Source organism: Motacilla alba, chromosome 10 (assembly GCF_015832195.1).
Source record: "Motacilla alba alba isolate MOTALB_02 chromosome 10, Motacilla_alba_V1.0_pri, whole genome shotgun sequence".
Lineage (NCBI taxonomy): Eukaryota > Metazoa > Chordata > Aves > Passeriformes > Motacillidae > Motacilla > Motacilla alba.
Window position 1 is genome coordinate 17048181 of NC_052025.1, and position 17651 is coordinate 17065831.

The 17651-nt window shown below is 41.4% G+C and overlaps 1 protein-coding gene across 2 annotated transcripts in view; it reads right to left on the minus strand.

Annotated features, from left to right (window-relative positions):
* Positions 1-17651, minus strand: part of IGF1R (insulin like growth factor 1 receptor) — a 169362-nt gene that overhangs the window by 125350 nt on the left and 26361 nt on the right. For both annotated transcript variants that reach the window (XM_038147016.1, XM_038147017.1), the window contains exon 2: positions 13728-14273. In XM_038147016.1, the coding sequence (XP_038002944.1) occupies positions 13728-14273 (546 nt within the window). The remainder of the gene's footprint in view (positions 1-13727; positions 14274-17651) is intronic.

Below are 17651 nucleotides of genomic sequence, written 5' to 3' on the forward strand. Positions count from 1 at the left end.
TTTTTAGCTACCTACAGAAATAGCTGCAATAATCAAAGGCTCCCTGACATCTAGGCTTTAAAAAAAGGGAAAAAAGCAATGGAAAGACCCAGCAAAAGCACCATCAAAGCCAACTAGAAGATTAATTATAAGGTGCCTGCTTAAATAAATAAATCCAGTGTAATTGCAGAATCTAGAAATTACTACTATGGATTATAAAAGCCACTTCTGGTTGGCCTGCTCTAAACCAACCAATTTAAAAACCCATCAGATATATGAATGGCATAAAAGCCTGGGTATAAACAGCCATGTCAAGTGCATTGTCTGTCTTCAAGTAAATTATATTAATGAACCAAAATTGTTTGGTTGTTTTTCACACCATGAGACAATGTTTACACTTGGCAAAATCCTCTGGCCTAGATTTTCAAATGGGACTACTGGTTTCAGGCACCTTACATTCAATTTGTCAGACCACCCACCAGAGAGCTGTGGACCAGAACACTTCTTAAGAGAAATAAAATCTATTAATCAATCAGGGTATGTCACCGACAAACAAAATTTCACCTTTTTTCTTCTTCATTCACAGAAAATGTTGATAACCCATGTCAATGGTTAAAATGTGAATCCAAATATTATGTTAGAGTACAACGCCACTGTTTCATAGGAAAAAAACACACTGATGACAGAAGGAGCAGGGAACAAGATAAGAAATCAGTGGCAAGAATGCAGCAGTTCTGCCAGGGACAGAAAGCTGATATAGACAAAAATCCTACCTATAAATTGGAAGATGCTTTATTTGATCCATATTGCCTTAGGATGGAGAGTGATGCATTCTCAGAGAAACACCCAGCATTCATTTAGAAGCCCTGGTCTGCAAACCCATTTTTTTGGCAGAATGTCAAGAAAGTAAGAATACGAGATGCTTCCTCAATTAAAGTTCACTTGATGAGGACAGGCCTCTAAAACACACCCCAGTCTAGGCTTTACCTGAAGCTGCTGATACCTGCACCACTGTGTCTCAAGCTAGCAAAGAGTTTCTCCACCCAACGCACAGCCCAGAGTAGCAGAAATAAAAGATGTAAGAAATCAAGCAGCCCTCTATACTCCATGCTACAAAGCAAACCATCTGGCCCAGATATTTTTCTCTACAATTACTGTTTTCTTGCCTAGACCTACGCAATAGGTAGTGAGGAAACAGACTGAAGCACATCAAGAGGAGCCTTCCAAAGGAAATGCACTTAGAACAGACCCTCAGGAATACTTTCTTCACCTGGAGACAAGACTGCTACAGATGTAAGAGTCACTCAAGTACAGATAATGATTTATCTGGAAGTCGTTTTGAGAAGCAATTCCCTTGTATAATTAAGGCAGCTTGGCTCAGGGAGCAGGGAGGCAAAGGCAAACAAACAAGTTTGCAATCAGAGTGCAACTTGTATCCATGTTTGTGCTCAGAAGAGAAGGGCTTGCTAAACCAGAGTTCCTGGTCCCAGTTTAACTGGTTCATCACTTGCCCCTGGCTGTCCCTTCAGCTCTCACATCTGCAGCAGCACAAACACTGTGTTTTTATTATTTCTTCTAATCTTATTTTCCATGTATTACATACAACACTAAGTGTTTATTACTCCAGCATGTGGGTAGGTTAAACCACACCTGCTTCACAAGAATGGAAAAAGAAATTACTAGTGCAACAAAGCACTTAACAAGTAAATTAAAAGAGAGTTGAGTACCTCCTTCACCTAATTCTACTCAGGTACACATTACTAAAATCACATTTCTAGATTCTTCCTCTGTTGGTATTGCAGATACTACACTTCAGTTATCATATCCTAGAAAGTTCCTGTTTCCAGACTGTCTTTCCTACAGTACAATGACAAAATCAACTTCTGTACCTGCAATTCCAGGTAATACAGTTCAAGGTCTCCCTCCAGATATTTCAAATGCCCCATGGAAATGGCTCAAGCTACCCAAGAGATCACCTCTCACTGCTGGGAGTGCAGCCTCCTGCAGCAGCAGCATTTCACTAGATAGTCACTGAGAACCCAAAAAAACACCAAAATAAACTTGAAAGCACAGAAAGCTGAACCTTCATGTAAACTGACTCCAGAAAGACCTTGCTGCTTCCAAACTAAGGGACAAACATACTCCCAAACATATTCCAGCTCTCTCGCAAATAATTTTTCATCCACAAGACACACCCACTCACCCACACAAAGCAAAACAAGCCCAGCACAAACCCTATAAATTTAATCAAGGAAGGAATAGTAAGCATGAGATGTTTATTTCTATTTTTAAATACTTGGGAGGTGCCCCAATACTCCCTGCCTAGATAGATAACTGAGTAGGTGCTCCAGAACTCTGAGATCCAGTGCACAAGCACTGGATGTGCACGAGCAGGCACATCCAAGCAGCAAAACATGAGAGCAGCTCAAAAGGCGATTAAGAAAGCTATTAAGAAAGGCTTTTGAAATAATTGTTTCCTCTAAGCCAGGATAGACACTAACTCAGGGTGTTGATGCAGAGAAGAAAAAAAATACATATATATACACATATATATGTCTGGATTCAAGCACACCACCAAAATGCTCTAAGCAGACTATGGTCTATAAAGAACAAGACAGTCTCCTCCTTGTTCCCACAGTTCATTTGTGCCTCAAGCAAAGTTGGTTGCCACTCTGGTTGCTCTCTCCCTCACCCAAATGGTTTGCATAGCAGATATGCTGAACAATCAAGTTTGAACCAGGCCCTAATCCTGCTGACTTTTCTCGCAAAACTGCTGGAAAGGAATTCCTCCTGGCAGCTGCAGTGCCTCTGCTCATTAGCTTACCAAGCAGCAGCAGAATGAACTGGACAGGCACATCATTTCTGTGCTGCTGCAGAGAACAGAGATAAGGGCCAGGCAGGCAAAGGGAAGGCTCCCAGTTTCCCAAACACATGTTGGGAAGGAGAACAGAAAAGCAGAGGTTTGAAAAGAAAGACAGCTTGAGAGAACCCAGGCAAGTTACTGCCACGCTTGCTGCTGTTGTGGGAACCTCGTTTCCCTTTGCTGTAAGATTTTGGGGTGGGGATGTCATCCTTTCAGGGTTTTTTAACTCCTTCTTTAGGGCACTGTGTTTAACCAGGCATGGCACAGTTATTCGCACAAATTCCAGTGTCTCCTGGATACTAGAAGAATGAGCAGGATAACATTGCAAAATAGCTGTCCACTTGCTCATGGCATTCTTTGTCCAGGCAGCACCCTCACATACAGGTCAGATCACGCAGCCCACTCAGCATGCACAGAAAAGCAAATGTTTTTGCTTCTTGCTATGCAATTTCCTTGAAGTAACCCCATTACAGCACACTTAATGTAAACAGAGCTTTGCACCATTTATGGCGACAGGTGAGCCCTGTGTTGTTGAACATTTCCTCCTCCTCCCTCATCCCAGGCCAGCTACTATTTCAATAAATATTTAATAAGTAGACAAGAAAACCAAGAAAGCTTCACAGCTTGATGTTTTCAGGTACACACATGATGCTGAATTTACCTACTGGAAAGCATATGGACACTGTATCCAGAACCCAGAGCATGAAGGGCACAGGACAAGTACAGCACACTGAGCTGAGTACCATTAAAACGGTGCCATGATTAAAACAGCAATGCTGGTTCACAGAGCAAAACGTTCCTTTTAGACCAGGCAAGAAGCTGGAGCTGGGACCTGTGATCACCACAGACTTCAGGGGCCTCCCACTGTCACCAGGGACATGCTGAAAGATTTCCACTCCAGGAATGCCCTCTCACTTGCTCATACCTTTTCTCCTAAAATGATCATCTGACAGGTGCAGATAACTCTAATCACTCAAAGCAGCATCCTAAGGGTAGAAAATAATAAAATTTTTGCCTAGGAAGACTGATTTTTTTCATCTGTAAGATGAATTCCAATTACTTATATTCTCCTGTAAACCACTTGATCCTAAAGCAGCCCTTGAATTTAAGATCTCTCTACAGCTGGTTTGCTGGAAGCGGTATTTGTTTTCCCTGCCACCACTCTCTTCATCTCCTGGTGCAAGGTATTACTGATTATTTTAATTTCTTTTCTACAGAAGAGAAATGGATGCACACAGATAAACAACTGCAGTGAGCAGAAGAGGAAGAAGGCTTCATCTTTGAATTAGGGATTTGCATACTGGTTTTATCTGTAACACCCACTGCAGTACTTTATCCCAGACTCTCAGATCACAAAAGACAGAGCAGACAGTGACTCACTGCAATTTCGGTTCTGCATGTAGCGCTTCACGTGGACCAGTCAATTCTGATTCTGCCAAACAGCCTTCACAGGCACTCAAAGTAAACCAGCTTCTCTAAGAAAGAGTTCCTATTCATGTGCTGCCTTCATGAGGAAAGCTCCAGAGATGGAAGGGAATTTAGTCAATGTTTCCCCTTTGTGCTGTAACGATTTAAGATTCAATTAATACAACACACAGAGGCACTAATTCCGAAACACCTGCCTTCATGATAACTGGATTAAGACCTCCAAACTTGCTGCACTCCTACCAGTGCCAGCCTGCCAAATGACAGCAGTTGTCAATATCGACCAACTGGAGGCTGGGTTTTCCACTAAATCCTAGAGCACTCTTTGAAGAGGATTCCCCACAAAATGGGAAGGGAAAAAATAGAAAAAAACACCCCACTTGACAGCTCTGAATTTGTTTAGCCAGAAGTCCCAGCTCCTCCCCTGCATGCTTTGAAGGCTGGAGACTGGAAATGCTCCTATCAGATCCTTTCCAATCCCTCAAAGGGAAGAGATAAAACCAAATAGAGGGATAGGGCATCCTCAGAGACAGAGCTACTCCCTCACTGATCAATATACTCCAGGCTCTAGAGAGAACCACTCCAGGCTCTAGATTCCAGAAAGATTTTGGGGCAAAAGGCTGGCAGGGACGGGAAGAGCAGAGCAGCTGCTTGCACTGGGAGAAGAGCCAACAGGTTTGGGGCTTAGAGTGGGGCTTTTCTCCTCTCCTTGTCCCACTCAAAACAGGGGTTTCTTTGGATTAGTTTGGGTAGCATGAAAAAAAAGTGCCTCAGAATTAAGACCACGCTTGTCTGAAATCTAAGGAGAAACTTTTGAGGCCGGTGTGCCAGCCCAGTAATTAACAAAGTGAAACACTTTTCTTACCTTTTCAACACCACAGAAACTATTTCAACCACACAAGAAGGAGCTGCATTTAATTTTTTTTTTTCCTTTACACCCCTTCATCACCCTGACCTATTGGAACCACACTTGAAAGCTCGATCGGAGCATTCAGTGATACATAACTTCCATTTTAGTGAAACAATCCATCTGCTCCATGTGACTCAGAGCCTGCTTTAAGAATGCAATACTGTTTAGGCCAACGGTTGCACCGCACAAAGTGTTTTGTTCACATGCATTCCTTTGGGATGACAGAGCCTATCCACGGCCCTAACGGTTGGGGCCTGTGGTTTTTTTCCCTCATCCGCTGAATGCTGCAGTGACTAAGCTGACAAAAATTCCTAGCCAATTATAAACCCACTTAAAGAGACAGGCAACCCCCCTGCAACCTTCCCTTGCTATCCTACACGGGAAGTTTGAAGTTTCTATACATAGAAAAACATCTCCTCCTCCCAAGGCCTGCGTTGATATAAAAGACTTTCTCTGCGCGCCCAACACTTCAAACATGCTTCCCAAATGGCATCATTTCCCAAAACCATAACCTTTAATCATCCATCTATATCCCTCACACATCAACTGGAAAAAATAATTAATAAAAAAAAACAAATTAAGACAAATTGACCCCATAATGGATTGAAAAGTTAGAGAAGCCACTAATGGGGGAAGTTGAGCCTGGACAGCCATGTAGCAGAGTTCATTAAGGGGGGAACAGTTAAGTGCCTATAAACCCAATATGCTGGGACCAGGAAAAAGCACATCAGGAGAGTCACACTTGGTGTACAAAGCAGAAGTCTGATCCACCTCAGAGCATAAGTTGAACTTTTAACTAGCAACAACTGAGAACTTTTGAGCTGCCCCTCAAATCCCTCTCAGCAACCAAATTCCAAATAAAACACCAGCCTTTCCCAAGAGTCATGTGCTGAATTCATTCTCGCCTACACTGTCAAGGGCTACAGAAATACATTTAATAATTAGCCCGGGCATACAGAACCGTGCTTTGGGCAGGTAACTACACGTTCACTTTGCCCAGCAAGAAACAGTAAACAAAAAAATATGGAGAGAATGGCACATGGTTTCCAGCTTTAAAAAGCCAGGCTCCGGGGCACCTCAGACTCTCCCATTCTATGGTGGGCAAACTCGTTGCTAAATCATTTTTAGCGTTCGCCTGATAGCACATGCACATTCCATTCCCAACGCTCAAAAGGAGGGGGAGGAAGAGACAGTCGACAACTGAACCAGGCTGAGTTCACCTCAGAAGAAAAATGGCAATTCAACAATCTGTATTAACATATCATTATCCGAGCATCTTTTTATTAGAAGTTAATTCTCACAGACAGACTGGAGAAGGAAATCCCACTATTAGTGGGGGAAAAGGCTAAACAAAGGCTTCTTCAGGACTGTTAAACACTGAAAAACTTGTTTGCCACATAAAAACGATTTAGAAAAATGTTTAAGGACTATTAATTCCTACATTCATGTGTGCTGGGGAAGAACAAATAGGAAAATGGCTCCTCCTATGCAAAATTTTTAGGGAACATGATTCCTATCCAGGATTGAGCCTAAGTTTCCCTTTCCTTCAGTCCATGTCAAATTTAATTGCAGATCAGCCATCACAAGAGACCTATTTCTAAACATTCCATTAAAATGGGACAACTGGACAGGTGGAGGACAGATCACTTTAGGGCCCCCCACCAAGATAAGGGGACTGCAGCTCAAGTTCACCCCTTGTCTGACATCTTTACAAGCATTACCTGCCAAAACTGAAATCCCTAGGAAAACTCCCAACCCACTCCAAGCTGGACTCATTGCATGGATAAGAGCCACAGAGAACTGCAGAAAATGCTAAGCCAGGCTGAGTTTGCCTTGTCCCTGTGACATCTGCAAGAACACAGCAAAAACACAGCTTTCTTTTAGTTTTACACTTGACATTTCCTTGACATTTTCCCTATAACACTGCTAGCTGTTCCCAGCTCCCAGTTGTTTTGCAAATGCATCATAAAATTAAAGCCTTACATTACATCTAATTAAGTATCCAATACAATTGTCTATTCTATTAACAAACATTTGTCTAATGTATATCAATAGGGCCTGCAAATCCACGTTAAGCACGTTAATGAAAGATTTGGTTCAAGTTTAGATTTGTATTTAATTGCGTAGATTTAGCATGGCACTGCTGCACAGGGAAGTAAATCAAAAAATTCTCTAAACAGGGCATCACTCTCAGTCTGCTCCAGGATGAAAACAAACCATTAAGAACAGCAGAGTGCTGCAAGTAAAACCAAAAGCATTCCATTTCCAATCCAAGCTAGCACCAGATTAACAAATTTCTGAAACATCACTAACACACAGTACCTCTAAAAGTAAATTTAGGATGTGACTGAAGTTTTAAAGCACTTCCTTTTATTCTTTTTAAGTTCAAAATAAATAAACATAATCTTAGAAATCCTCACTGAATGTGATTGCAGCCATCATTTCCCTCTCCCCCTCTGCTCCACAGCCTCAGGTCCCTTGGGCTGCAGAGTCATTCCCTTCTCCCATGAGCTTCCACATAACCTGAGGTTAGACCAGGACTTCTTTTCAAGCACTCCCCATTAGCAGGTTGTCAGGCACACAGTGTGCAACCTGGTGATGCTTTTGTATCCTCCTGTAAGGACAAACTGGCACTGTTTTCCTCCCCAGCCTTTACCACGCAGCGCCAGAGAAACTCAACTGAGGAATGAACACAAACACAACCCAGAAAACCAAGGAATTACTATTTCCTATCAGTGACCTCCCAACTGCACTTCTACAGCGCTTTTTTCTGACAGTGAAACAGTTTCTTGGCACAAGACAAGTCAAGTAAATCCATCAGAATGGTCTCTATGTCAAACAGTTTGTACTACTCAGAGTAACTGGGCCCATCCATTTAATCACCCCGCCACCAAAGCTAATTGTAGTGCCGCTGAAATCATGGCCTCATTTACTGTCTCATTCTACAGTACATGGATTATCCCTTCCCATCATCTCAAATAACACAAAGGAAAATAAATTTCTCCAACAGCATGGATGGCCACTTAAATGCAGCTGCACATCACCTGGTGACCATAAACACACCTCTGGACTGACAAAGACAAAGCAAGTTGAAGCAAGTGTAAAATGTCATGTCTTCAGAAGATCAGTGTGTATATGTGAGTAGAAAAGACACAGGGTATTTCCAAAAACTTCCAACTTTTTTTCATTCTTTATTCCAAAACATGGGGGAAAGTTCCAAATCTTTTTAAAGTACTTTTAAAAGTTACTTTCTTTTTTTTTTTGAACACGTAAATGGACTGAGCTCACTGCATCATCTTTTCATACTGGAAAATGAAACTCCCAAATTTAAAGATCTCTCAAAACAAACAGTCCTCTACAAATCCTTTTGCCAAAAGAAACTAGGAAGCCATGATGAGTACTTAACATTATCACATAGTTTTAGGTGGCTGGTGCAGGCTGCAAGATTCTTCCCAGGTTATGGCATTTTTATAATAGAACAAAGAAAAATGGCAAGTATACATTTGTTTAATTTTAGCCCTTTTCTCAGAATATAAACCACTGCTACAGTAATTAACTGCAGATTGGCCTAAACTGCTCTGCGGCCATTCCAGCTTACTAATTAAATATGCTCTCACAGCCATAATAAAAATTCTGGGAAACCTCTGGCTGGAGAGCAAACTTCTCAGGAGGGGAGCAAAAGTCAGCAAAAAACTTCATTCAGAAGGAAAACACTAACAATTTTTTTTAACATAGTCCAGATTTTTCTAACTCGGTGACACCAACTGTGCCTTTTACAATTATTATCTTTTTGTCTGTTAATTCCTTTCAGAAGATGTTTATTTGCTGGAGAGTTTGCATACCAACCAAACACAACCAACAAACAACCTGTCCATTTCAAAATATGGTCAGGTTTATATGACACCTAATTTTTTTAAACCAACAAAGGTAGGATTAGTGTTACACAGACCAGCACTTAGCATCATACCACATCTAATTTGCTTGCTGAAAGAGTAAAACTTAAAAGCATGTTGTCCTCTGCTGACATATATAATATCTACTATATTTCAGTGTCTAAGGAGGAAAAAAAAGCCACAGCAAACAGAAAAAAAAAACATGCAGGCATAATTTCAAGCAAAATAAGAAGAATTTGATTAATCATCTCTGGCTCCCAACTTCTTCCCCTCTCTTGCTGCCTACACTGTTCGTGTGTGTTCACTATTTCTAAAAGACAGAGGAATACAGTGAATACTCCTCAGAGAGGAGAAGACAAGAAGAGAAAGGAGGGGGGAAAAAAGTGCAGCACATGTTTTTCAGCACTACTCTGCTGAATCAACAGGGAGCAGATTCCCAGCTGGTGCACACTGTAAGCACTGCACAAGTCAATGGAGCCATGTCAAACGACACCACTCAACTGCATTATCTTCTGAGCTCCGTGTAAACAAACAGGAGCAGATTCCGAATATTTGTGAGAATACATCATGTTAGTGTCTCCATATGTTTAAACATTTTAGTAGAAGGCACATATGGACCACTCTTCCCACTCACTGTCATTCTCTCCCTCCTGCTCCTCATACACCGTATCTTCTCGGGCCATTGTCAAACTAATTCAAAAATGAATAAGGATACATTTTCATTAAAAACATTTTGTGCTTAGCTGCCATCTGCTTCATCGGCCTCCAAATCCTCACATGCCTTTTCCATGGTCCTCAGTTTCACACATTCAGAAGCACAAAGTTTTCTCCTGTTGTACTGTACAGTGAGGTGTACATGAGCTATTGTTTCATGTCAAATTAATCTCTTCAACCAAGTGCTTAATGCTCCCAGCCCTCATCCATGTCCTCTCTACAATGCCAGCTTACACATCCTTTGTTTAATGCCTAAACTCTAATCTTAAAGCTCACACACACACTTCAGATACTCCCTGCCACTGTTTTTATGGGAAGCTTGGCTATTCCACCCCCTTTGGGAAATCTGGGAGCTCTAATTTGCTCTCTCACAAGGGGGGACCTAGGCAGTGCTCTCATCCTGACCCACAGAAGCAGCAGCTGAAGCCAAGCAGCCCTTTCCTCACAGAGGTAACAGCCTGTCTCTCCCATAACCAGACCCATTCTTTCCTGAGCAGGCAATGTTTCAGCAAGTATTTGACACTGAGCATCTCCAGCTTAACTGGGGGAAAGAAGACAAATAATTCAGATGGGGGAAAAACCCAACAGGGCACCACAGGTCTTACATACAGATCACTGCTAGTTTTGCTATTACTTTCCCAAATAGTTTGCCCAGCTCATTTCTTACAGCCCAAGCAACAGCAAAAGTGTCTTAGGAAGCACTTGGTGGACTTGCTTGAAAAAGAGCACAAAGGTTATGGTAGGCAAGGGATCCTGAACTTCCAGGCAGCCTTTCAAGGGTGTAATTTTCATTTGGTTTCTGCAGGCTTGGAAAGGCCTAGTGACTAAGGCAGCAGACCTCAAAAGTTAATCATCAGCAAGAGGAATACAGAAAACAACCAAAGTTTTCTTTACAGCAGACCACTGGACTGGGAGAGCTAGTGTGTCATCAGACACAAGTCTTGCAAGGGGTACAGCAGGAACAGTTTTTCTGGTTCTCACATCAGTTGCTGAGTGAGATGCAGGCAGCTTCCATAAACCTTTCCAGCAGTCACAACTGCCAGAAAAAAAAAAAAAGAAAAACATAAAAGGCCATAGTCTCATTTGTCTGTCTGGACACTCAGTTTTTATCTTTTCCATCTCTACCTCTGCCCCAAAGCACTGATGTAAACAAACAACTTCAGTACTCCCCTTTTATCTTGAGGGATTCTTCTATGTGGCCTCGCAACCCCAGTGAGGCACAGCTGGCATTTAATACACCAACATAAAAGTAGGTGCAAGTCGGAGAGAAGAGAGCCTGCCAAGCCCAACACAACATGCTGCAGCTCCAAAGAGAGCAAACTAGCACTGCTGCTGCCTTGGGGCACTTGAAGGTAAAGGAATGTACACTACACAGAAACCAGGGCAACCAAACTGGCAGGAGAGCTGCTGACGCTTTACACTGAGCCTTAAAAATACCCAGAAAAACTTAGAAGTTACAGTTTCTTTGTAGCTTGCTCTTTTATAGAAGTGTCCATGGATTATTCTAAGTCAGACACAGCATATCCTTCCCTCCCTCCTCCCTCAGCATTGTTCCTGCACAAGTTATATTGAAGGAAGCACAAGCTTCTTCCTTTGTTTGTGGGCAAGAAAAAGAAGGAAAAAAAAAAACTTCCACTCAATGGCAAAACTAAACAGAAGCCGGGCTACTTAAAGTACCAAGTGTTCCCACACAACATTTACCCACCAACTTCAGATCTTTCAGCGTAAAACCTAAACAAGGACAAGAGAGATTTAATACACACTCCTCCACAGAGCCAGAGCAAAGAAAAATAAAAAGGCACAAAGGAACCCTGAATGATAGAGAGCATTTTCAGCTTGACATTGCTGTGACGCACAAGGAGAATGTCAGGGTTAAATTAGATACTGCACTAGAAAAATATTCCCTGGAAAATAACATAGGTGTCGTATCTCGGCCGGTAGGAAAACGCTGTCTGAACCACTCAGTAACTGGAAAGTCCTTCCTTCTGTTCTTTTTCATGTCTTGTGTGAGTCTGTACTGCAAGAGTCCTCTCCTGATCAGGAGTTCATTGCCAAAGTGCCCAAGCAATCTAGCAGGGGAGACAAAAAGCTTCCTTTGGAACAGCTACACTTTTATCCCTCCCTTGTTTTTCTTCAGAGCAGGAGTGCTTTGGGGTTGTTTTCTTTTTACATGAATGGCCTACAAATTTAAAGTCATCTTCCTTCAAGTCTGTCGCTTATCACAACAAGCAGATTAGAACAGGTCCAAATTTCTCACTCTGCTTATTGATGAGAACTTGATAATTTCTTTATATGCCATACATCCTAAGATACTCTAAACCAAACTGTTTTTCCACACTGTAACGCTCTTAACGAGCCTTTCAAGGCTCTTTTCCAATACTTGCTTTCTTCTTCACAATCTCCCATGAAAGGAGATGAAAGCATATATGGAAAAAAAACCCATTACCTACACCCCTGCCTTCAAAGTCCTGCTATCACAGTCTATGACCTCATTTTATTTAAACAAGTTTCTTCTCATGTGTATTTGGGATCCAAATTATTTTAACAGTCACTCAGATGCCAAAAAAGTTTTTTTTGCACGTTACTTTTGTCTACTCCAAATAGGCAAAGCACTCAACAGAAAGCAAGTAAGTCATTATATCTCATTAAATACACTCTCGTTACATCCATTCAAACCACTGAGGGCAATGAGGTCGCACAGGAGTCACCTTGGTCACCCTCTGTAGACATCAGAGTTACACTCTGTTAATGAAGACATAAATTTGGCCTCAGGTCTCATAGAAACACTCCCCTCACCCTGGGCAAAGCACAAAGTCTCCCAGTAACAGGCCGAGGGGGTTTCTTTGCTTTGTTTAAAATAACGAACTTTATTTCCTGTAAGTATTGATAAAAGCACATACTCCAAATGCCTTTTTGCAGAGGTATTTTTGGCATGTGTTGACTGAAACTGCCCCACGAGCTACTTTAATTGCACTTCTAATTGAACAGGAGGACTCCACAAGCAACTGACAAGCCACTTTAGAAAAACATCACATCCCCAGATGAAGGTAACCCGAATATAGTCCTGATTTCTCTCACACTGTGGTGTTTCCTACCATTATGGCAGCTTTGGTCAAGACTGCATGAGGAATTTAGGAACTGTTCCTCCCAGTGACGACTTTGTAATTAAGCCCTACTGATACTGCAGGGCTCAGCTTTCGTAAAGTTACAGGATGAACTCAAAAAGCCTGCCATGTAATCATGTTACCTGAGTAAACTATGAGTTTGTTTACTCTATTTTTAAAAAGTGAGAAGAGATCAGGTTTTGTTTTTGCTAATACTTGCTATCAGAAAGACATAAACCTGCCAGATAAGAACAAAACAGGCAAAGTAACTTCACTGGGAGTCAAGATATTCATGGACTCTAACTCTACAGACTGTACTGTGAAAATTAATGTCAGTAAACAAGTCCTTACGTACAGGATTTACCATTACAGGAATGTCTGGAGGTGCATGCCAAGAGAAGCAAAAAACAAAGTCCAGTTAACAGCTTCAGCACGCACGGCAATGGCTCTGGCACACACGGAACGTCACTTCAGCAGGAGGAGATGCCACTCGATGGCCACCTCCTGCCAAAGTCCCCAAGGCAGGTAAAGCTGCCTCCAGCTTTGCTACAATGGCATTGGTTCCTTACTTACACTTTCCACATTCTCCATGAGGAAGTAACTCAGGGAGTTTGTTGGGGTTACAGTTGCTGATTTGTTGTTTTCTCTTTTTAATTTAAGTGAGACAAACCTTCACTGACTGGGGAAGAATCTCTTTGTGTGGCAACTGGGTAACTCATGCTAACTATACACGACTAGAATAAAAGTTTCAGTTGCTGAAGAGCTTAAAATAAAACCACAAAACAAAACATTTACTTCCAAAAGAGGTAACAAAAACAGGATATCTCCTTAAATCTTACTTTTCTGGCAGTGGTTGGTGGTCCAGCAGCGGTAGTTGTACTCATTGTTAATAGATGTCTTCTCACACAATGGCTTCTCTTCCATTGTTCCCGGACACAAGTCCCCACATTCCTTTGGAGGTTTATTCCCAACGATGTAGTTGTTGGACACTGCATCTAGGATGAGAGACCAGTCCACTGTGGAGAGGTAACACAGGTCAGAGTTCTTCTCAATCCGGATGGCCCCGCGGGTGATGTTCCTCAAGTTGTGAAGCCCGATCTCTTTAAGATTTGTCATTTCAAAGATAACCAAGGCATAGTTGTAGAAGAGGTTCCTGCCACGAATGACCGTGAGGTTGGGGAAGAGATCACTGAGGCTTTCCAAGCCTGCCACACGGAACAGCAGCAAGTAGTCAGTGATGACAGTGAGCTTTGGGAAGCGGAAGTTGCGGTAATCCTCTGCTTTGGAGATGAGCAGGATCTGCAGGAATCCCTCGATCACCGTGCAGTTCTCCAGGCGCTTCAGCTCGTGGATGTCATTGCGAATGTCAACATTTGGCCCGCAAACTGAAATGCAAAAGGAGGAAGAAAAGTTAGTAAATAAGGCATTAAACCTTTTGAAACTGGGACGCAAGAAGGATATTCTGATGGCCATAAGATTTCTAACTTCTAATTGGGTTGCAGTGTTAAAATAGAAAATGAGTGCTTGATTGACACCTACATGGAACCTTCATTTCATTTAACCTACCAGACTAAGCACTACCAGGAGCACCACGGGGATGGCAGCTCTCCCTATACTCTGCAGCACACAGAGAAATGTTGGTTTATTACTGCTGATGACAAGAGCTGCATTGCACTGAGGAATACAGAGATAAACCAAATGCATCTGCACACCCTGCTTCAAATTAGAACATGAATGTGGACCCAGAGCAGGGCTTGAGCCACTTCACTTCAAATCAGTCAGGTAAAACAGAAAGAGATCCACTGGTCAGTACGTTACTAATTCACTCCCCGCCCCACTTAAAACACACGCACACAAAGAGGGCATTTCCCAGAAAATTACAACTTCAGCCTCAAATCACTCTTTCTTTCCAGGGTCACACGCCAAACAAGCCCTAATTCTTGGAATACTAGTCTTGCAGTAGGTCAGCAACAACACTAAATCCACGGAAAGCTGGTCAGCACTTCCTGCTCTGTGACTGGGAAGAAAACAAAGTGCTTGGACATACAGCACTGAATTCCTGTTTGCATGTTCCAGTAAACCAAGTTTCACTAATTTTGGCACCAAGACATAAAAAAGTCTCTTGAGTTCTAAGAAACACAGGATAAATTTATTTACAAGAACATGGAGCATCACAGTGAAGAATCTTTCCTTGAAAACAGCAGACTGAACTCTATGAACTCTCAAGAAAACAATGACCAAAAGGATTATTCCCCAATAAATCTATGTATTAAGTTTTTCCATATTAGAGACACATCACAATAACAACATTAAAGGGGCTGGAAGACATGTGTGTTAACAATGTAATATTTAGACACATACAATCCACTTGGATGTAAAACAAAGAACTACAGAGTGTAGAGGGCTGTTGTTCTTCAAAACCCTCAGAGCTGGTCTTCTTTGGAAAATATGGAAAAAAGATTCCCCATTAGAGATACTAAGTTGCTTGTAAGCAAACAAAGCAAAATGCCTATTTATTTAAGCAACCCAAAATTCAAATAAACACCAAGCAATTCAATTTTGTGGAAAGGTTCTCTTTTAATGCATGCTAGGCTTAATTATTTTAAAAACATCTTTTCCTCAGACAAGGGAAAGGTCTAAATAAGCACTGGAGCCAAAAAAACTTAAATTCTAACCCAGACAAATTGTCCAGAGATTCAGAAATTGCGCTGACAATAGAAAGCAGTCCTTCCATCCCACAACACTTATCTAAGGCTAATAACTTAAGCTAACAAAGGATCCAGAGCATGAGCATGCTAAAACCACAGCAACTCTAATACCCAACAAGGACTTAAAGACTTCTAAGTCTTTAAAAGACTAAAGGACTTTCTGGTTAGAGGGACAGCATAAAAAATAAAATAGGCTGAGATCTTTGTTAGGAAACAGATGTTTCTACACAAACTATTACCTAATCTTCCTTCTGTAAAGATTCAAGCTGAAAGCAAAGGCTATTAAATGTGACTTGCTGCACTCAAGTAGCTATGTGCAAGAAATTTCATTCCCTAGACCTTCAAAAAAATTTATAAACACCAAGACTAATGTACCACCAGGAACGCTTGGTCCTCATGAGTGCTGCGACAGGAAATCTCCATTTTTGTACATATTGATTTCAGAAAAATTGGACTCTACTGCTGGAATATGTGTCAAGGCTTGAACTTCAGGAAAACATTAAAAAGGCTGAATGGGTTGGCATTACTCAGCTTTAGAAGCCAGATAGAAGAGGGAGAACATTAAAGAACACCAAGGCATAGAACTGGTGAGAGATGCAGTGGTTAGTGCAGAAGAAGTGAGGGGTTCTCCCCTGAGCCTCTAGGAAAAACAACCTCGAGCCTTATTAAATTCCTTTAATGAGCTGGTACCCACATCTTGCTTTCAACTTCAGAAATCATCTTCTAAAGCCACGAACCCTCCATCGACCCTAGGTTCTGTGCCCTCTGCCCAAAGGGTATTTACACTCTGACAGTGGGCTTCTCTTCTTTTGGAAAGGCAAGTTAAAACACACACAGTGTCCCCCATTAAACCCTTTTGGCTTCCATCTCTGCCTGCTGGCAGGCCAAGGTGAACACTATGGCTCCTGCTATGGCAAAGCAAAAGTAGTGGAATTTATTTTCCTGCCATAAAAGTTTAGAAAGCCTAACTGCTCCAAGCCCTTTATTTTGTTAAAGAAATAAAATTTGCACTTGCGCTGACATTTTGCAGGCAAGGTTCCAGAGTGATGGGTTTAAAAACAGCTGAGTTACAATACCCTAAAGAACAATTTGTAAGAGAAATGGCAGCAACCGTTAACTAAAGCATTATATATCTGTTCATGTCTCTGTTTGAGGCTGGGCTTTCAAAGCCATATTGCTTTTAGCTTTATGTTTGTTTCAACTCAAAAGTTACTTAATTTTAGATATTTAATGCTTTTATAAATCAATGAAATTTCTAGAGCTTTATGGCAAAAGCATGCGCTCACTTGCCTCAGTTGTGAAACATCATCCCCTCAAGTATGGAAAAGGATGAAGTCCAGTGGGGTCCCACATTAGAAATTGATCACAGATGAATGGCTGTTGACATTGCTGATTTAAGAACTTATTAGTTCATCTAGTGAGTTATGTTTTGCAGAACTTTACACATATAATGAGAACTGCAGAGACACAAATGTGAAATAGGACAAGCATCTTGGGCCATCCTGACAGTTGGAAAAATCAGTTTGCAATAAACTAGATATTTTTAAAAAGAAATTTCTGTTAAGTTCACATTGTTCACCAGAGCTAATTATACCACAATACATCATCTTTTTCTCACGTTTTTCTCTCTGCCCTGAAAAGGATTATATGAAAAACAAATTAATCAGAGCTCAAAGTCAACTCCAATTTCCATCTGGCTGTGCTGTGTTTTCTTTGGATGCCATTTGAGAGAAAGCGTATATGGACTCACAGTATAAACTGGTCTGTCAGACACAATGAAGTGCACAGAAAACGCTCTTTAGAGCATTTATACTCCATTTAACAGTTTTGGATATTCCAGTTTAGAGAACTTTCTTAATATGACTAGGATAACTTGCCTTTGTTTTACATTTAATTCATAACTGGAAATTAACTATTATGTATTTATTTTGCTCACTAACAGAACATAAAAATGCAACAGCTGTTTATTACCCAGCCCCGCTACTTCTGGGTAGATTATAAACACCCAGGATAATTACCAATAGTCAGATTCATGCTGTTTTCATTCAGCTGCCT